Source organism: Astatotilapia calliptera, chromosome 7 (assembly GCF_964374335.1).
Source record: "Astatotilapia calliptera chromosome 7, fAstCal68.1, whole genome shotgun sequence".
In the NCBI taxonomy this organism is placed as follows: Eukaryota; Metazoa; Chordata; class Actinopteri; order Cichliformes; family Cichlidae; genus Astatotilapia; species Astatotilapia calliptera.
This window is the reverse complement of record NC_137428.1, coordinates 45,168,980-45,189,340: the sequence shown is the minus strand read 5'-3', so window position 1 is coordinate 45,189,340 and position 20,361 is coordinate 45,168,980. Positions and strand designations below refer to the sequence as shown.

The 20,361-nt window shown below is 38.9% G+C and overlaps 1 protein-coding gene across 1 annotated transcript in view; it reads left to right on the top strand.

The window, feature by feature from the left end:
• cftr (CF transmembrane conductance regulator) overlaps positions 1 to 19,906 on the top strand; it is a 41,973-nt gene extending 22,067 nt beyond the window's left edge. The window contains exons 12-27 of the mRNA XM_026174718.2: positions 1,439 to 1,533; positions 2,184 to 2,270; positions 2,731 to 3,487; positions 3,634 to 3,765; positions 3,844 to 3,881; positions 5,145 to 5,431; positions 5,612 to 5,691; positions 6,104 to 6,254; positions 8,047 to 8,274; positions 9,996 to 10,096; positions 12,109 to 12,342; positions 13,882 to 14,037; positions 14,296 to 14,385; positions 14,730 to 14,902; positions 16,243 to 16,348; positions 16,743 to 19,906. Of these exons, the coding sequence (XP_026030503.1) occupies positions 1,439 to 1,533; positions 2,184 to 2,270; positions 2,731 to 3,487; positions 3,634 to 3,765; positions 3,844 to 3,881; positions 5,145 to 5,431; positions 5,612 to 5,691; positions 6,104 to 6,254; positions 8,047 to 8,274; positions 9,996 to 10,096; positions 12,109 to 12,342; positions 13,882 to 14,037; positions 14,296 to 14,385; positions 14,730 to 14,902; positions 16,243 to 16,348; positions 16,743 to 16,958 (2,931 nt within the window). The 3' untranslated portion in view covers positions 16,959 to 19,906. The remainder of the gene's footprint in view (positions 1 to 1,438; positions 1,534 to 2,183; positions 2,271 to 2,730; positions 3,488 to 3,633; positions 3,766 to 3,843; positions 3,882 to 5,144; positions 5,432 to 5,611; positions 5,692 to 6,103; positions 6,255 to 8,046; positions 8,275 to 9,995; positions 10,097 to 12,108; positions 12,343 to 13,881; positions 14,038 to 14,295; positions 14,386 to 14,729; positions 14,903 to 16,242; positions 16,349 to 16,742) is intronic.
• The last annotated feature ends 455 nt before the right edge of the window (positions 19,907 to 20,361 follow it).

Below are 20,361 nucleotides of genomic sequence, written 5' to 3'. Positions count from 1 at the left end.
ATAAACTACATAAAATAAAAAACTACAACTTTTACTGAAATCAGTCGAGAAGCTCATGCCGTGTGTGGGACCATCATATTTATTGACTGCGGAGTCACATCTCGTGGCTGATACACAATAGAAAAACTCTGCCTTTATTTTGTATTTGAGGAGATGTGTCAAATGTTTGATTTCTTCCCACTGTAAAGCCATTTTAGCTACAAGAGTTTTTTGATAGTCAAAGGTGAGGCTTTTTTCTATTTCTAATTGTTGTTGTTTTTGTTCTGTTTTGTTATTGTTGTTACTATTTAACTGCTTTATTTTACAAAGCTGTTAAACAATTTGTTAACTTGGTCCTTTATACACTCCTATCCAGACAGAGGAAGCTATTTAAAAGGTAGGAAGTTTGAATGATGATAAACTTGTGCTGTCACTTCATTCCTGTTGCTGTAACTGTTTCATAATCACTGGCTGCCATATGTCTACGTGACAGTGTTCATGTGCCATCTATGCTTTGTGCTTTTGTTTAGTTAGATTTTTGAAAATGCCCATGAGAGCATATAGACAGGATAACTTTGAAAATGAGCTATAATCACTTTGAGGACTGCATTTGTTCTTTTTTCTTTATTCTTGGACATGTTTCATTGTTGCCCATTCATTCAGTGAGCAGGCATGAGGCCATCACTGCTCCATGAAATCAATGAGCTTCTTTATGAAGAAGATCGTCCACTTCATTTTCTGCCCTCTTTACAACAAGGGTGTCAAACAGTTTAACCGAGTGGATGGCATCAATGGCCAGACAGAAACATTTTTTTCACAGGCTTTCATTTCTTGTAACACTTTTGTAACAGCCTGTGACTAATGAGCAAGTGACAAGTAATGCGAGTATGGGTATTTTTACTAATGCCAAAAATAACAAAGGTAAATAATACATCTTTCCATTATGTTCTTGTATATAGCCTGTGTAGTAGGCCTAAAATTTACAACCGAAACTTTGGGTAGGACATTTGAATAAAAAGTTAAAATTGATTTTCTAGTTTTCCAAAATCACAACACAGATGATGTTCTTTGAACACAGAGATCACCTTGCAAAGAGATGCTTGGTAAAGAAGTTCTGAGTCTTCCACCTTTTGAAATTGCCTGCTGTGCCGTTCTGTGTTGGTTAGCGTGTAAGCTCGCAGGTGTGTGCAGTGACTGTGCACTTGTCTCTTTGGTTTGGTGGTGTTGCAGTGCAGACCACAGCTGCATCTAGGAGGCCAAAATTTGTTGAGAACCTAAACTAATAAAAGGACTGGATTCAAATTTAAGAAGGGCTGAATTTGGTCCACAGATCTTGAGTTAAGAGTAAAGATAACGGTACATAAAAATGAAAAATCCAGAGGATAAAAACAAGGAAGTTGAGGTATTTATGTGCCAGTCTAATGTGTTATACCCACTCTTTCCCTGTTTTCCTCTCCAGGACTTCGCTTTGCTCCCCGAGAAAGACAAGACGTATCTTATCGATGGAGGGGGGACCCTCAGTGGTGGTCAAAGAGCTCGTCTCTGCCTTGCCAGGTAGTTTCTGTCACACCTGAGCATCTGTCAGCAGGCCTCATTCACTCTTGTTTGTCTGTCAGCACAGACTACCTTTGCTCATTAGTTAGGATTTTGGTTCTTTTTTTGTATCAACTTGTGTGTTTCTTCTGTAAATTCTACATCATCGCTGTAGCACTTCCATAGCAACAGGTTACATAAAAGAAATATCATAAAACATTAAGGACATTAAAATAACCCTCTAGCTACAGTATATGTGTCCAGCAAAAAGAATAAATATCAGTGTACTTAATCAGAAGCTGCTCAGGATCACAGATCACTCATGTGTGTGTTGCTGTCTGCTTTTTATGGTTTCTGTGGCTTTTACAGCCCGAGCTTTATTGTTTTTTTAAATCTCTGTGGATCAGCCAGAAACTCTCATCTTCCCCTGCATTATTTATTGGTTTAGTGTGCTAACGTTAATTTGCAGCCACTCCTTGACTTTTTTAACTTCTGCTATCAACATAGCTATTCACTGTGACTGATATATTCCAGCTTCTCTTCTTTGCCTTTCTGCATCTTATACTTTCTCTAATTTTGTTTGTTTGCTTTTTTGTTTTTTTAAAGCAATTTGGAACATTTTCTTTACCTTCCTTGTTATCTGTGACCTAATATGTGTGTTTCTCTCTCAGGGCTGTGTATAAAGATGCAGACCTCTACCTCCTGGATGCGCCTTTCACCCACCTGGACATCGCTACAGAAAAAGAGATCTTTGAAAAGTGCGTGTGATAACAGAGAGTCTTTCATGTAGAGGAGGTCGGGGTGATTAGGCTAAAAATTGACCTCAAAGTCAAGGTTAACACTTGGTGTCTCTGAAAATGCTCTTTTCTGTTGGGAGTCATAACTGCTTTATAACAATGTAACCTTCTCAGGAAATGTGTTTCTTTCTTTTTTCTTTTTATAGAGTAACGCTTTTATGCTTGGATGGTCTTTGGTTAGCTTCCATTTTGGAAAAGCAGACAAAATTGCTTGTAAACTTTTAGAGTTGTGAAATGTATTTATATATACACTCTTATAATGTGTGTATATATAAATACACATTCATATAAATATCCATATCACTAGCTCGATATTTATAGTTTCTGGTAATTATAATTTCTATTCTGCATTTGTTAGAAAGAAATAAGCCCTTCTTTGTCAGACTTTTTTTTTAAAGTGCGCATTTTTATCCACACACAGCTGCATCTGTAAACTTATGGCCTCCAAGACTCGTGTCGTAGTAACCAGCAAGTTGGAGCATCTCAAGCGTGCAGACAAAATCCTTCTGCTGCACAATGGAGATTGTTACTTCTATGGCACCTTCTCAGAGCTGCAGGCCAAGCGTCCAGACTTCAGCTCCCTGCTTCTTGGTCTTGAGGCTTATGACAACGTCAATGCTGAGCGGCGTGGATCCATTCTCACAGAAACTCTTCGCAGGGTTTCAGTTGATGAAACCGCTGGTTTCCGTGGCCCAGAGCAAATTCGTCAGTCCTTCCGACATGCACCAGCTCAAAGCCATCCTCTAGGTGATGGCTACCCTGAAAAACGCAAGCAGTCACTCATCCTTAATCCTCTGGCAGCTGCCCGCAAGTTCTCCTTCATTGGGAATTCTCAACAAACCGGAAACACAACAGTGGAAGACAGGTCTGATGAACTCCCAGAGAGAAGATTCTCTGTAGTGCCTGAAGATGAACAAATAGAGGAGGCACTTCCGAGGAGTAACCTGTACCATGATGAGTTTCAGCACCTTAGCGGGCAGCGGCGCCAGTCTGTCTTGGAGTTCATCACCAGTGCTCGCGGCCAAGAGCGCAGAGAGCAGATGCAGTCATCTTTCAGGAAAAAGCTCTCCATCACACCGCAGTACAGCCTTGCATCAGACCTGGACATTTACTCCCGCCGCCTGTCCAAGGACAGTGTTTATGACATTAGTGAAGATGTGGATGAAGAAGACATGGAGGTAAGGCTTTTTAACATATTATCCTCTTATGTCTCTGAAAATGATTATGTAAAAATATTTTCACAAACTGTGCTATGTACCAAAATCAAGAAATTATTGTTAAGTGAGCCACATGGTTAAAACCCATCTATCCTGTTTCTTGACAGCAATGTTTTGCAGATGAACGTGACAAAAATGTCTTTGAAACTACCTCATGGAACACTTACCTACGCTACGTAAACACCAACAGGAACTTAGTCTACGTCCTCATTTTCATCTTCATTGTCTCTGTCATTGAGGTAAAAATCAAAGATTTGGGGTTTTTGTGTTATTGTGTGAATTTAATTAACGGCATTTTGTTTTCTTTTCACAAATAGGTTGCTGGCTCTGTCCTCGGTATTTTTCTTATTACTGAGTAAGTCCCATGTTTCATGTTGCCTTAAACAGAAAATGATTATGATTCTTCTCTTTGTCTTTGGATAGTCAGCTAGTGTGCTCTGAGCTTTCTGATCATGTTAACTCTAAATACTATTTAAATAGTATTTACAGACCTTACTGTAAATCACTGGTTTTCCACTGGCTCCCAATCTATAGCCAGGTGGACAAAATAATTTGTTGTAAATCATAAACTTGAGTACTATGGTTAAAAGTACATTTACACAAATGGGGCCCATGTATACAGTAAACAGACTGATTCTTATATAGTGCTTTTATACTCTCCTGAGGCACTTAACATCCCACATTCACACAAGGACTCTTTTCTATGCTGTTTTTTAAGTTACTAACTAACATTCACACATATTCATACTTTGATGGCTGCATCAGAGAGAACCTGGGGCTAGTAGTCTTGCCCAAGGATATTTGGCATGCAGACAGGCAGGGTTTGAACCACCAGCCTTCCGGTCAGAAGATGACCTGCTCTACCACCTGTGCTACAGCCACCCAACGTATGGTGACAAAACAAGCAGATTGTGTCATTTATTCCTTCCAGCATCATCAAATAGGAACTTCGAATCAATTTATCAGAGATGTCCGAGGCTTATAAGGGTGGTCCTTGGACGATTTCTTTCGCTGTGCACATTCACATGCTAACGAGTAGGGGACACATGCATGGCTGTTGCGCTGTAGTGTGTTGGCTTGAAGAAATAAAAAACTAGCACATAGACATCCACATGGATCAGAAGTTCACCCTCTGATCAAATCCATGTCAAATGGCTCTAAGTGAACTTGTGTTCTTATATTTCTTTTCACTTTTCTTATTTTTCACTGGCGGCTGATTTTAAATGTGACAGTAGGTTTAAATGTACTTATTTTTTGTGTTTATTTGTTTATTTAATTGTTTATTTGTTACATGTTAATTACTAGACAAAGACAAAGCCGTCCATCTTTAGGTTACAGTGAGGGACGACGAATTCGCTCTGTTCATGTAAATCGAGTTGAAAAAAAGTACTATAAGTGTAATTTTCTCTATCATGAGCTGATTTAACTGCTGCTTTATTTAATCGTGTAAATGAGAGTAACCAAAAGTGAGCAATAAAAATATCTGTTTATTAACATCAGTAATTTACATTTAGAGGTCACAATTATGCAGAAATCACTAAAAGGTAATTTTGTGATCTATTCTATAATGAAGAATTGCTCCATGTAACATTTATTATACATTCCTCACATCCAACAGTGAGGTCTGGAGGGACGCCGCCAATCCTTCATCGCCCAACTATATTGATGAGCAGCACCCCAATGCATCGTCGCCGCCTGGCCATCTCGGTGTTATTATGACACCCACCAGTGCTTATTACATCATCTACATCTTTGTAGCCCATGCGGACAGTATTCTGGCCCTGGGATTCTTCAGGGGTCTCCCTTTAGTGCATACATTACTGACTGTGTCCAAAAGACTGCATGAACAGATGCTTAGCTCTGTGCTGAGAGCCCCCATGTCTGTGCTCAACACGATAAAAACAGGTGCTTTGCTTTTTTACTTTTTGAGTAAAACAGATTTTTACTGGTTAATGGCCTAGATGATGTCACTAAATAAATGAATGATGGTAGAGAATCCCTGTAGCACAAAATCTGATTATCAATGCTGATTATTAATATCTTCCTTTACTACAACACCTTCATACTTTCGCTGTCCTCTTTCAGCCAGGATCGTGAACAGGTTCACCAAGGACATGGCCATCATAGATGACATGCTGCCATTGGTGCTTTTTGACCTCATACAGGTATTTATCCAATACTGTGGATGATGATGCAGAGTTTTTGGAACTGCAAAAAGTGACTGAAAACTACTGCGACAAATATTCCCTCTTTCTTCATTGTAAATTGATTAATGGGGTGCAATTGTAAGCAGAATAAATAAATAAATGACAATTCAATTTCAAAATTCAATTTCCTCAATTTATCCTTTAAATTTTTGAATCTTGCCCTGGAGAAATTGGACAATGTTTTTTATTCCTCTGTAAAAGTTTTACAATCATATTATAATAAAAAAGAAAGAAATGATTAAAAACAAAATGAAAACATGCAGTGAAAATAAGAACAGGGAAACTGAAAACATCTTTTTTTTAAAGCCAGAAATACCAAATAATAATAAGTCTGCTCATATCTGTTATTAACATATTTTCCCAACACCAGGTGTCATTGATCGTCGCCGGTGCCATCTTCACTGTGTCCATCATAGAGCCATACATCTTCATTGCTGCTCTCCCATTGGCTTTTATCTATGTTTTCCTCAGGAAGTACTTTCTACGAACTGGACAGCAACTCAAAGTCCTGGAGGCTGAAGGTGAGCATTGGAGAGTTGTTGGCCGTTAGAGATGACAGTGATTTTAGGTTTTAGTGACTCCAGCAGTAAATGTAAAATGTAGAAAGGGGGGGAAAAAGAAATTTGCTGTAGTTTAATAATATGTTTAAATATCTTTCGAGATAAATTGTCTAAATAACCTATGTAAGAAAAGAGGCTAGAAAAAATGAGAAAAAAACGTTGCTTCTTCATAAAGCAGAATGGTATTATTTAAATAGTTCTTACTGCTTTGTATGTGATGTATTATTAGGCATATGTCTGGGTGCTGTTCTTTAGCTCTGGCTCTTGCAGACTTTAATCCTGAAGATGAGTTTTTATTTTCTTTTTGAGGGGAGGGAAAATGGGCTCAGAAAAGAGTAGAGAAATGAAAGTGAGTAGTGACATATATCAGTAAAAGTGAGAACATAATAGGAAAACCAATACTGAGAACAGAGGAAAAGGGATGCTTCCTCTGAGAAGGAACCACAATCAGTGGGCAAAGCTGGCAGATGGCTTAGGGGCCAAAAGTCACTGAAACATGAAAACATGAGAGAGGAAGAGTTGAGTCAGAGGACAGGGTGTCTCAGAAAGAGAGGAACAGTTTTCTTCCAGTATTGAGACTTGGATAACGTTCATATTTGGTTGTTTTCCTTTGAGCTCCTCAAGACATCAGAAAAGATTGTTGGCTTTTGGCTTTAAAAATCAAGCCTACCTGCTGAATAATGAAAGTGTTTATATTAGTGAAGATTTTCAAAGCAGTGTAATTTTAATCATTTATAATCATTACAGTCTCGTGGGGCTTACAGAGGTCAAATCTACAGGAGTCTGTCTTTATTTACTGCACTTTTTCTCAAAGTCAGATGCTTGTAATAAATGTAACAGAGAAATCTGTTTGTTGTCTTCATATTACAGTACAGTACATTTTCATCATGTACTGTGTTGCTAGTGGCGGCTGTCCATCTTTAGCTTCAGTTTAATGCACACATGAACAGTAGATATTGCGTCATCAACAACCTCATTAAGTGCACTTAAGTAAAGGTCACTTTCAAAACTTCTATGTAATAGAAATGTAATGGGTTTAAAATATTTACAATTAGTATCTAATATAGAGACTTACAATACAACACGATACATATAAATTCATTTTAGTTTAGTGGTCATAAGTTGAAGAACTGCACTGTTGCTAAAGGCCGACAGAGCAGAAGAAAGGAGGTTTGTACAGTCAGAGGATGAGGAAGCTGCTGACGATGTTGCCGCTCTGTTTTTTGGGCCTCTCTGCTGTGCCCTCGATTCTGTCACTGAATATGTGTTTCAGTGATGACGCTGAGATGTTTCCGGAGCTGCTGAGAGCTCACTGGGGTCAGAGAAATGAGCTGAGCTGGGATTTCCTCCAAGCCCATCCTGGTGTTTTACCCACTGGATTCACAGGGACAAATTACAGTGGAAATTATGCTCTGTTTATATTAGTCAGACATGGCCATTGAATTTTAATCTTGAAGAAATTATTGTGACCATAAAGACATAAGATGTGCAAAGAAGGGGTTGCTGCTAAAGTATAACTTTTCCAGGTTGATTCTTGTTTAATGAATTTATATGTATTGTAGTTTTCTAGTTCAGAAGTGTTACCTAACTAAAAGGTACCAAGTAGTGAAATTAAATGACCTTTTAGAAATTTAGTTAGCAGTTTTTTTTATTTGTCAGTCTGATATCTGATATGTAATGCAGGGATTGTTTTACAAAGTAAGTGCTTATACATTAAGAGTTTTAAAGTCTTTTCTTTTTTCTTTTCTTGCAGCTCGTACCCCGATCTTCTCCCATCTCATCCTCTCACTAAAGGGTTTATGGACAATTCGGGCATTTGAGCGCCAGACCTACTTTGAGACACTTTTCCACAAGGCTTTGAACACTCACACGGCCGCCTGGTTCCACTACCTGTCTGTTCTGCGGTGGTTTCTCTTCCGCTGTGACATGCTCTTCACCGTGTTCTTTACTGCTGCTGCCTTCATCGCAACAGGAAGCAACAGTGAGTGTGACTACACATGGACAATAAACTTTATATAAAAGAGAGAGAGCCACCATGACCTCAACTAATGTGTATGGACTCCACATTTTGAAGTGTCAATATTTAGACAAAAGTGTTCAGAGCCAACATAACAGTCAAACAAGCTTGGTTAGCAATTTGTATCTATAAACTGTGAAGGAGCAAAGCTAAGACATAGGCGCCTGATAACTGGTAGCTGTGCACCAAATTGTAAGACTTAAAAACATAAAAGTAAATCCCTGCCAGTAGTAGTTGTTAAGTAGGGGAAAAACAGCACTAGTGTGAAAACGCAGGCATTTTTATGGCTAAAGTTTGGGAGTTTCAGCATGGGAATCTGTCAGGACTGACCTGCTTTTGGAACCAGCCTCAAGTGGCAAGTCAGTGAACTGCATTCAAAGGGGATTGGCTGTTTGTTGCCTTTGGGTGTTGTTAGTGAAGCTGTGTTTGTGGTGATGTACAACATACATAAAGTTTATCTTAAATATTTTGGCTTTTTCACACCTTAAAGTCCAGTCAAGGTTCATATTTTTGTTGCAGCATTTCCATTTTTTCTGACAGCTTTTTTATTTGTATTTATGTTATTTAATTGTTTTTGAAATAATTGGTTTGAAAGCTGCCAGAAAAAAATATTTAAATGAATGCTAAATTACATTTCAGTTTCATTCATAATAAGTCCATAACAATAAGTTGAACTTATTTGGTCTAAACCTTTGTGGTCTACTCAGATCAAACACGAGGTGTAGTTTCACCTTGAGTCAACAATATGGATGCAGCTTCTTCAGTGTTTTGGGAAATCCACACGGCTTTCCACAGCAGGGCTACCACCAGAATCAAGTTGCAGTTAACATCATTTCAGAAGTTACCGGGAAGTTTTGCAGTTCTCGTCACTGTTGTCAAAGGACTGTCTTTCTTTTGGTATCTCCTCTATGAAAGTGAATCTTTTGCACCTGACTGCCCACAAACAGTGGCAATTAACCTGTTCTCCATTTCTGATAGTCAGTGTCAAATCACTTTGACTTCATCAGTGACAAATGTCAACGCTTTAGAGAATATTTTTGTGATTAGATTGTGGCCAGTTGATTTCTTTAGATGATTATAATCAAAGGAGCTGGTGCATTTGAACAACCAAATGACAAGAGATCATAAAGTCAGTTTGCAATGGAGACATTACAGAATATGAGAATAATTATTGCGATTAAATGATGATTAGAAATTGAATTGTGTTGCAAGAACATTTTGAAAATTCCCACATGTTGGTTAGTAAGCACTTTGATACGCCTGCTGAGCCTAACAAGGACAAAACCCCAGTATTATCTGTAGTTTGCAGTGTGTAGAGTTAGATGATGATAAGAAGGGAACAGTTTGCCTGTGAAAAGTCATCAGAACTGCTCAAATGCCCAAGGATAAAATGTCTTGTACAAAAAGGAGGCAAGTGTTTTCTTGGTGAATTGGAATGCAGGTATACACACACAAACCCATGGGTTGTTGCGTCATAGGATCAGTTTATATTGAGAGCACATTAATGGGTCATTACACAGCTCATTAGTTTCCAATGGACCCAGTAGCAGCGCTCTAATACCTGAATGTGGGTCTGACATCAGAGAGAGCAGTTTTGATTGGACACTACTGATGCGTGTGTGTGTGTGTGTGTGTGTGTGTGTGTGTGTGTGTGTGTGTGTGTGTGTGTGTGTGTTTTTGTACAGGGGACAAACCAGGAGAGATTGGCATTATTGTGGCCCTGGCTATGCTTATCTGTGGGATCTTCCAGTGGGCTGTCATCACCAGCATCGCTGTAGATGGGATGGTATGTCATGCACGCACACACAAACAAAGCTATTGTCAATATATACCAAACAGTCAATGGCCAGTTATAAGTTGTTGAATTCAGGCAGATGCACACACCTAAGAAGGTTTTGTTAAATAAACCTGCAAACAAAGGTTTTACTGTTAGTCTATTTCACTATTGATGGTACTGACTTCTGGTTCACCACACCTATGGAAAAAAACTTGGATGTTTCTCTATGTTAGTATTTTCCTTCTTCCACTTCTCTTCATCCCAGCTGGTTTACTTCTGTTAATAGGAAGATTTCCCTCACTGTTGTCAAGTTCTTGCTCAATATACATTGTTGGAAGGTTAGAATTCTGTAGTATCTACATTTTGCGTGGTCTTTGTCTTACAGTATAACATGTCTCATGGGCACTATTGCTATTCTTTTGGTACTAAAACGATGACTGCTGTTACAATAGCATGCTTTATGCACTTTTCCCTTTGGGAACTGAATCCCACCTTTGCAAAATATAACTTCTCCAGCTCAGACACACTGTGCCTCATTTTCTTCAACAAGATGCCTTTCAGTCAATGGTGACCTGTAGCTACTGTTTGTAAGAGGTTTAGATCTCGTTGTTGAGATAAAAGCAATTGGCCAATAAATTCACAGCTTGTAGGTTAGTGAGACACTAGATGGTGACACTGCATTCTTAGTGAAGTGGGGTTTTTCCTCACCCAAGATGCTTCATACTCAAATAGGGAAAAGCACACCTCAGATGGGTATGGTGGTTAATAGTTGTGGCTCCTTATACTATATGTCAGTTTGTTTACACCATCAAAAAGGCAGTCAGCAGCAGATTAAAGATGGCAATGGCCATTTTTGTTCTCTGTAACAGCACTTTGTTGACTTAGCATGGCTTACCAATATTGAAGGATACTGCAGGGTTTAAGATCAAAGAGAGAAAGAGCAGGCTGAACTGCCTGTACTTTACTTTCATTTGCTCTTTTTTAAGACTTAACTTTGTGCCCATCCATCAGTTTTTTTTCTCCCACATTGTTGTTAGTGAATCTTACAGAGCTTATCACAGTGTAGGACATTCTGTTCAGTATGGACACAGGCTCTCAATATGGTGGTAGAGATTTGTGTTTGGGATAAGTTAGATCTGTTCAGTTCAGTGTGTGACTGCCTCTGAATTATATTTTCAGTGATACTAAAATAGCCATTAAAGTAACTTCTGATAAGCACATTTTCATTGCATTTTAAGAAAAAAGTTTATCTGTAGAATGTCAACTTCTCTACAGCTAAGATAAGGAAATGGGATGTAAGGAAGCATCCCTCTTTTTTTTTTACTTTTTACATGAGGGGGGCGGGGCAGCAATCTTCCAAAAGACTCAAAAGCCATTTTTATTACTTATCTATTATCCACCTGGTGGACAATAGGTAACCAGACAATGGTTATCTATTGTCAATAGAGTTCTTCAGAGACAATCTGATTTTTTTGACTCTTTTTCTGATTTGGTGTTCAGTTCAGATAAAATCATTATTGTGGGTGATTTTAACATGTAGATATTGAAAACATCAACAGAATATTTAATCTAATTTTAGACTCAACTGGTGTCTCTCAAAATATAAAAGAACCCACCCATGACTTTAATCACACGCTGGATCTTGTTTTGACACGGCAAAGAAACTGAACACTTAAGTATTCACCAAAACCCTCTTTTGTCTGGTCATTTCATATAATAATAACATTACAATTACAATAATGACTAAACCCCAACCCATTGTAACAGATGGCCCCTCCCTGAGCCTGGTTCTGCTGGAGGTTTCTTCCTGTTAAAAGGGAGTTTTTCCTTCCCACTGTCGCCAGAGGGCTTGCTCATAGAGGTTCATATGATTGTTGGGGTTTTCTCTGTTTTCTCTATTATTGTACGGTCTTTACCTTACAATATAAAGCAGTATGAGGTAACTGTTGTTGTGATTTGGTGCTATATAAAAACAACTGAAACAAATTGAAAGAAAAATTCTGTATCTCTCTTCTTCTTAGATGCGTTCAGTGAATCGGGTATTCAAATTCATCGACCTACCATCAGAAGATCCTCGGTTGGGGAAACCTAAAGGAGGTGGCAGAGGCCTTGATATCGTCATCGACAACCCCCATGCACGTGACTGCTGGCCTAACTGTGGCCAGCTGGACGTCCGGGGCCTCACAGTGAAATACACAGAGGCTGGGCGTGCCATCCTCAACAATATCTCCTTCTCTGTGGAGGGGGGACAAAGCGTAAGTCCTTAGTGATTGGTAGAGACTGCCTGTGGAACCTGGCAGGAGAAAGCATGGTACCTCTGCCTAATTAGGTTTACCAAACAAAAGAATAATTCCCCCCAAGCGATAAAGCAATTCAAGTGCCATAGTTAGGTCACAGAAAGGTTGTGAACAATATACTAGCCAGCCACAGGAATGTGTCACAGGGATGGTTACACGTGAACACATTTCTGGTTGTTGTTTTCAGCTAATGTTGTGCAAACATTTTTTTTATATTAACACTGAATCTAATTGCTATGCTAAATGGGTTTGTTGGAGTTCTGTTAAACTCTTTTCAGTATTTTTCTGAACCAAACCAGGAGACAAAATTATGAGCTAAGACAGAGATTAAAACAGACTTCAGAAAAGTGTATGTGGACTGAACTGGAAACACTATTCCAAGTGGAAGTGTTGCTCTGTGCATACAGATAGGCAACTGTTTGCTAACAAACTGACAAAAAGTGATAATATCACAGTTCTGTTTATAGCTTTTTCCTTTCCTCCCTAAGTGGCCAAGAACTGTGCGTATAGCTTCAAGTTGCAAATTAGAAGAATCTGGGCAGGGAATCAAATTTTTGTGCTCATTTATTCATTTTCAAATGAGCAAAATGTTATTTCTCTCTAGAGCTACAATAAGGCTTGAACCTGGCCAAACAATAACACAGACATAACAATCTACTAATGACTAAGTAAGCACGGCCCTGAGTGAGTGTCAGTCATGACATCACGGCATGATGGCATTATGACACATGCTTAAAATTAAAGTGGCTTATGATTTTGAATTAGCTTTCTGTAGAAAAGAGAAGACATGCAATATCTGACCACTCGCACCTCTGCTCTCCACCATTGGTTTTGGCAGTAATTATAGTCAGTATGACTTTGTCATAATGAATCAGAGCACAGTAAATATCTGCACTATGGTTTCGTGCCATTAGACGCTCAATAGCTTCGCGACAAATGTGCTAATTGTTGCTGCACAAGGAAGAAAGAAGAGAGGACTTTTAGACCATCTAGACCACAAACTCTTCCCCTCCAAAGATTTAAAAACAGCTCCATCAAAAGAAACATCAGCCCTTTTGTGTAGCTCATAGATGGAGGGAGCTATTTCAGTGTTTCAAATTATTATTAACTATTTCAAATTAAAATTTCAATTAAATGGAGTAATGGAGAGAAGGATAACAAAAATTCAAGTAACAACAATAGATCCCTTTTTGTAAGGTGCGAACAGCTTTTAGTGGTGCTTCTGAAGAAACTGATGTTAGTACGACGCCAGCTAAACTAAAGAGAAACGGTAAATGCTTATATGTCTTATTGCAGGGCACAAGTAAACTGACACAGTAGCCATGCAAATGAAAAAGTGCTGTCATCTATATTACAATAAAAAGGATGAGCATTCAGACACAAGGTCAATGAACCCGTTCAACATGAGGGCATGTTGAACGGGTTCATTAATTGTATTACATAACAGAAAAAGCTGGATATGAGCATTTACCATGAAAATGTTATGACTGTGTGCAGGTTGGTCTGCTGGGTCGAACAGGTTCAGGGAAGAGCACCCTGCTGTCTGCTCTGCTGCGTCTCACCTCCACAGAAGGAGACATTTCTATCGATGGTGTTTCCTGGAACTCTGTCTCATTGCAAACATGGAGGAAGGCCTTCGGTGTGGTGCCACAGGTATATCTATGAGTGATTAACTTCTGATATTTGATGCAGTTTCAGACAGTTACCCCAGCATCTACTGCTTATCTGGGTCTAAAAACGGTCTAAGCCAGTGGTTCCCAAACTGTTTTTTGCTAGGCCCCCTCTCTGTTTTACAAGAAAAATGACTTAATGTTTTGAAACTTAAGTCATTATTCTTGGATGTTACAAGATATCTTTTTAATCCAGTCTATTGAGAGTTAACTGTTTAAGTCTCTGGTCTTTCTTGAACAGAAAGTCTTTATCCTGACTGGAACTTTCCGGATGAACCTGGACCCACATGGAAATTACAGCGACACAGAACTGTGGAAGGTGGCTGAGGAGGTGAGGAGGAGGTGGTGTTTTCTTTGTTTCGTAATTTAGTTATGATTGATAAAGCAGCCTTGTTTTGATTCAATTAGAGATAATAAAGCTCATGTTTTGGAGTTAGACACAATCTTACATGCCCTCTTTGAGCTTTCCCCTCATGCTAGGAATAAATATGGAATTATTGTACTGTCTGCATAGGACAGTGATGTTGGTAAAATTACTGCCATGCAGTTTTACCACCATTTCAACATTGATGTCATGAAGTTTACACTAATATTTTAAAATGCTAAAAATGAGGTAAAGATAATATGGAACTTCGGACTTTCAGTAAAAGTAAACTCTGTCTTGTGTGCCCTCAGGTGGGTCTGAAGTCTGTGATTGAGCAGTTCCCAGACAAGCTAGACTTTCAGCTGGAGTATGGAGGCAGCGTGCTGTGCAATGGACACAAACAGCTGGTTTGTCTTGCCCGTTCCATCCTCAGTAGAGCCCGTATCCTGCTGCTGGATGAGCCATCTGCCTACCTTGACCCTATGTGAGTATTAAACACTGTCTACTCAATAATCAACATATATAAATCACATTTGATTTAAAAATATCACTAGACCAGTATATGGGGCTTACATGTGCTGTTAAATGGTCACTACAGCGGTACTTTTATAATACCTTTCTACTCAATTGAGCACTCAATGTGCTTTCTACTGCAAGTCTCATTCATCCCGTCACACAGCACTTTTATGTATGTGCAGGGTTTCCTAACTGCTGCAAACACAAAGCGATTAAGTTAACAGTTAACCTTCTGATTGGTAGATGACCTGAGCGATAACCGTCCACAATGATTTAAACAATGAGATCAGTCTCTATGCAAGTAATCCCTTGGATCTAAAAGCTCTTGCTTCAGACTGCTCTATATGCCGAATTTTGGGCATTTTTTCTACTTTTAGATCTGTATGATTTGAATCATAAGGTATATCTTTAATATGACCCACCCAGTCTGCTATTCAGACTTTTTATTTGTTAGGGGCCACCAATCAGAAGAAAGTTGGCTTAAAGGAGAAGGAGGTGAAGGAGGCTTGTTTCAGTCAGTCGATGAACTGAGTAGCTACACAAAGACCCAGAAGAACTGTGACTGATTCAAGACTACTTCAGTAGAATCCAAGGAAAAAATAGCATTACAAGCTCACGGCTGGATTTTCTTTATTCCGCTTAAACAAATAGTCCCATTGAGACTCAGTGTCTGATTTACAAGAGAGACCTGTTCCAGACAAACATATCAAAATCACAACAATAAAAAAAAAAATGAAATAGCTAAAGTTAGCTCAAAGGTATTGCCCAAAGGTATGACCCCATGTGACAAAGGAGCGGCGACAAGTAGCTTTCATTAGAAGTGAATAAAAAATGTTTTGTCTATGAAGTTCCTTTGCTAACACATGCTTAAACACAGCTGCCTCCTGAAAGAGTTTGTATATTGTTTGTGGCGTTCTCCCTGTTAAAGCCAAGCAGTAAGGTGAAGTCACATTGCAACGGCAGTCATGCAAATCCAGCATGTGTGGTGTTCCTGTCACTGCATATGGTGACAATCCAGATTGCTTACAGTAATTTAAGCCTAATGTATGTGTGTGTGTAACCATATGTGCAGGATGGTGGAGAAGGGGGGGTCATGGTAGTAAATGAAGCTTATAATAAACCGTCTAGCTTAATGCTCTGCAGAATTTGCCTGAGGTTAAACTAATGCAATAGCAGTGAAGGAAAAGCCTTTGATAACAGTAATGTGTGTGTGTGTGTGTGTGTGTGTGTGTGTGTGTGTGTGTGTGTGTGTGTGTGTGTGTGTGTGTGTGTGTGTGTGTGTGTGTGTGTGTGTGTGTGTGTGAACAGAACACTGAAGGTCCTGAGGAAGACACTGAAACAGGCGTTTTCAGGCTGCACCGTCATCATGTCAGAACACAGGGTGGATCCACTGACGGACTGTCAGTCATTCCTGGTAAGTTCTGGTCTAAGTTTATTTCTGAGTTGCTCTCATACGTTTGTCGAAGTTTATGAAACTCGAGTAGAGCACTGTAAGATCATCTATCAACACTCCCTCATGCTGCGGGTCTTGAAAGTGCTGGGTTGTTTGCAATGCTAACAAATCGTGTTGCCTTAATGGGAAGGTCAAAACTTCCTTACAGGGGACAAGAATTATTATCTGCAGAATAATAACCCTGCACATAAACTACTTTTTCCATACGTGAGTTTTCAAAATAAAACAAATATATATAAATGCGGCAATTTGTTTTTACATTTCTGGTGAGTTGGCATATTTTACAGAAAAAAAAGAACATTTTGATGAACAACAAAATGAAGCTGCCTCTCCTTCCTCTCTCCCTCCTGTTCAGATGATTGAAGGCAGCTCCATGAAAACATACGACTCCATTCAGAAGCTCATGAATGAGAAGAGTCACCTCAAACAGGCCATGAGCACAGCCGATCGGCTCCGCCTCTTCCCAACGCTTCACCGCCTTAACTCCAACAAGAGGCCGACGCCACAGACCGCCAAGATCTCCTCACTGCCAGAGGAAGCAGAAGATGAAGTCCATGACACGAGACTCTAACTGGCCAGCTGCAAACACACATGCGCATACACACCTGCAGGGACAAACAAACAGCTGTTTGAAGACCAATGATTTGGGGTTAATTTCTGAAGCAAGATTGACGAGGCCATAATGACAGAATCTGAATCAGTTTGGACAACTCAGGCATATTATTTTACCCACTCTTAGGAGAATAGTGAATTGTGTCTTACAGAAATTGAAGCCACATTTTTCATAGCCAAACATAGCTGCTGAGATCCACTTCACTGTCACAAAGTAAAACCAGGATTATGAAGCTTTGCACACATTAAAAAAAGAGCTATGTCCTAAATTACTTAAACAGTCCAGCTACCTACTATTTTATTAACCTTTTACCAAAGGTGTGACTGGAGCCGATCCCATCATAGGGCAAAAGGCAGGATAAGCAATAATAAGTAAGTAAAGTTTATTACAGAGAGCTTTTCACAAAGAAGCAGTCACAAAGTGCTGTATCACAAAGCAGAGTAAAACCTGCCACTCTGGACAAGTTATTACTCCATCACAAGGCTAACACAGAGACAGTGAACCACACACTCACATCTAAAACCAGTAAAGTCATGAGCTAACCTAACACGAATGTCTTTGGACTGTGGGAAAGAACTGGAAGATGCTGAGGAACCCAAAGAACATGCTCAACACAAAAAGAGAAGCCAGCAAGGAGGTGAGGTGATGTGTTAACCACTGTACCACTGTGTCGCTCCCACCTCAGAATAGGCATGTTTAAAAGTTGCCTGAACATGACTGAGTGTGCACAGTGCAAAATATGAAGGATGAGAGTACAGATGCAAAACTTCTAATTGCAGGTGTCTCAAACATTAGAATAACACAAATGCAAGTTTAGGAGTATTATTTTTTTGTTTGTTTTTTTTAAAGAAAATGTGTGCAATGGTGAATTCTGCCACTAAATTAAAGGAAAATCAGTGTGTGTGTGTGTGTGTGTGTGCGTGCGTGCGTGCGTGCGTGTGTGAATGAAAGGCTTCACAAGCACACTGCATGGAGGATAAAGAAGAGTATGGAAAGGGACCAGCTAAATAGAGGAAGAATCGTATCACTTACAAAGAGCTGACATGTAAACAAAGCACATCATAGCATGCACCAGAGTCCGTGTTCAGTCTGACTAAGTGGACACTGTTATTTAGCTCATTAAAGAGCTCCGGCAGGTTTCAGTGATGAACAAACAGTACATGAGCTCATTGAGTTCAGATGGTTCTCACAGATGTGCTCTTCTGCACTTGCTTTGAAAAAAGGGAAAGAAATCCATACTTGTCTTTTTGCATGATTTGTTGTTTAAACAGGATTTTTATTGGTTTCAGTTGCAGTTTTTTGTTTGTTTTTTTTTGAAAAGCATTTTGGCTAACAGCCAGCTCATTTTCACTGGAGCACCTCAGACTGAACGTCTAATAACAGCCACTGTAGAAGCCTGACTTTTTAGATGCATTTTGAATGAGTGTGGAGCATGTAACTGAGCATTGTGAGCAAACAGGAAAACACTAAGGCCACATACTTTGTTCTCTATTCTTGGCATATGGAACCGTTAAAAAATAAGAACAATCACAAGAACAGATGTTCTTCTGTTTTACCAAAATGTATCAGTATCAAGCAGGAGTCTTCATGCACACCCTACACAGTCCCCAAAGGCAGCCATTCAAATCCCACTATTTATATTTTTACTTGTATAGCAGGCATCCCGATAGCCAAGCAGTTAGCAAGAGTGAGACAATACACTCCACACCAGACTGGAATAATTTGAACAAGTCAAATTGAACGTAACTGTTGATATTAGCAAATGTTATTCAATAGTTTTGAAGAATCAAATTATAACCATACTATAATTCATTATAAGTTCCTCATTTATGTGGTGAAGCTGCTGTTAGAACTGCTCTGAGATTTAGCAGCACTCACACAGGCACTCCAAAGGCATACTGATGTATCCTCGACCAGCATGTTGGTGCTGGGCTGAAGCCTCCAGGCCACCTCATAGCCTCCCCAAGAAAGACAAAGCATCCTATCACACTGTAAAACCTGCCTAGGAACGGCTCAAGACGCACGTCTGGAAAAATGTCAAGGTGTCTGGTGCAAAGGATTGATTTTAATGACGTGCTCGTTGGCTTTTACTTTTTATTTATTGTGGCTGTATGTGCCAAACTAGGAGATCAAGAGCAATAACAGCAGCTCATTAAATGAGACTTCTGCAGTGGCTTTGTGTGTCTTTTTGGATTTTTCTTTTAAATAAAGCAAATAGTCCCAAATTCCTTCTGTCTATAGTCAGTCAGTCTGACCCTTAAGTAACTTAACTGATGTCCACAAAACAGTGACGCTGTTGGCTGACGCTAATAGTTTGTGATGACTCTGATACCCTTATTTTTCTATGCGTATGCACTTTAGAGACACCCTGAGGTACTCACCAGCTTTCACAGCACGGAAACAGTCACACAATTAAAAAATCTGCACTTTCATGTCAAATCCTCAATGAAAAGTAGAATAATGACATTTGAAAACAATTATCTTTATTTTCTCAGCCGCTATTGTTTTATGATTTATGGAGAGAAGCTGGTAATTTGTCCAAAGTAAAAAAAAATAAAAAAAAATAAAAAGAAATGTGAGAGAAACTTTTTAAGAGCTACTGCTGTACAATTGCAAAGCATGTTGGTTTTCTTTGTTTATCAATTCTCACGATTTCTCAGTTCTTCGCTCTAGACTTTTCTAACATTCATTGTATTTTGAATTATAATTTTGTAAAGCACCGCTGCAGTAAATGAAGGTACCTTGAAGAAATGCCTCAATATGTTAACTGACATTTTTTTTAACATTGTAAATTAAGAACAAAACTGTTTCTTACTCATAGGAAATGGGCAGAGATGTCCAGAAATGTATAAATGTATTTGTCAATCAACTATATTTCCAGTAAAACTAAAGATTTTGAGAATTCAGATGTGGTCGTGTTCTTTTTCTCAGATGTTTGTATGGAAAACATTTTCATTTTTGGATCTTATAGTGACTGACATATTCATTACATCCTTTAAAAAAACACCAAATGTAAAGCTGTATATATATCCAATCATTACACCCATATAATTTAAAGGAAACGAGCTATGGGTCATTTTCAATGCTTAGACCTTACTATGGTGGCTCTGTGTAATTCACAGTTCAGTGGACCTTGCCTCCTTCTCCCGTTCACATTCTTTTAATTGGTGCATATCCTTAACTCATTATTTTAATAGTATTATTTGACATGTAGCTATGTTAAATATGAACATAGCCCTTCCTCTAACCCAGTTCTTAGTTAATGTTACATCCCTGACATTTTAATCTGATTAGTCAAATATTATCATGAATCAATTTTATTGGAATTCCACGTGAAAGACCAACACAAAGTGGTGTACAC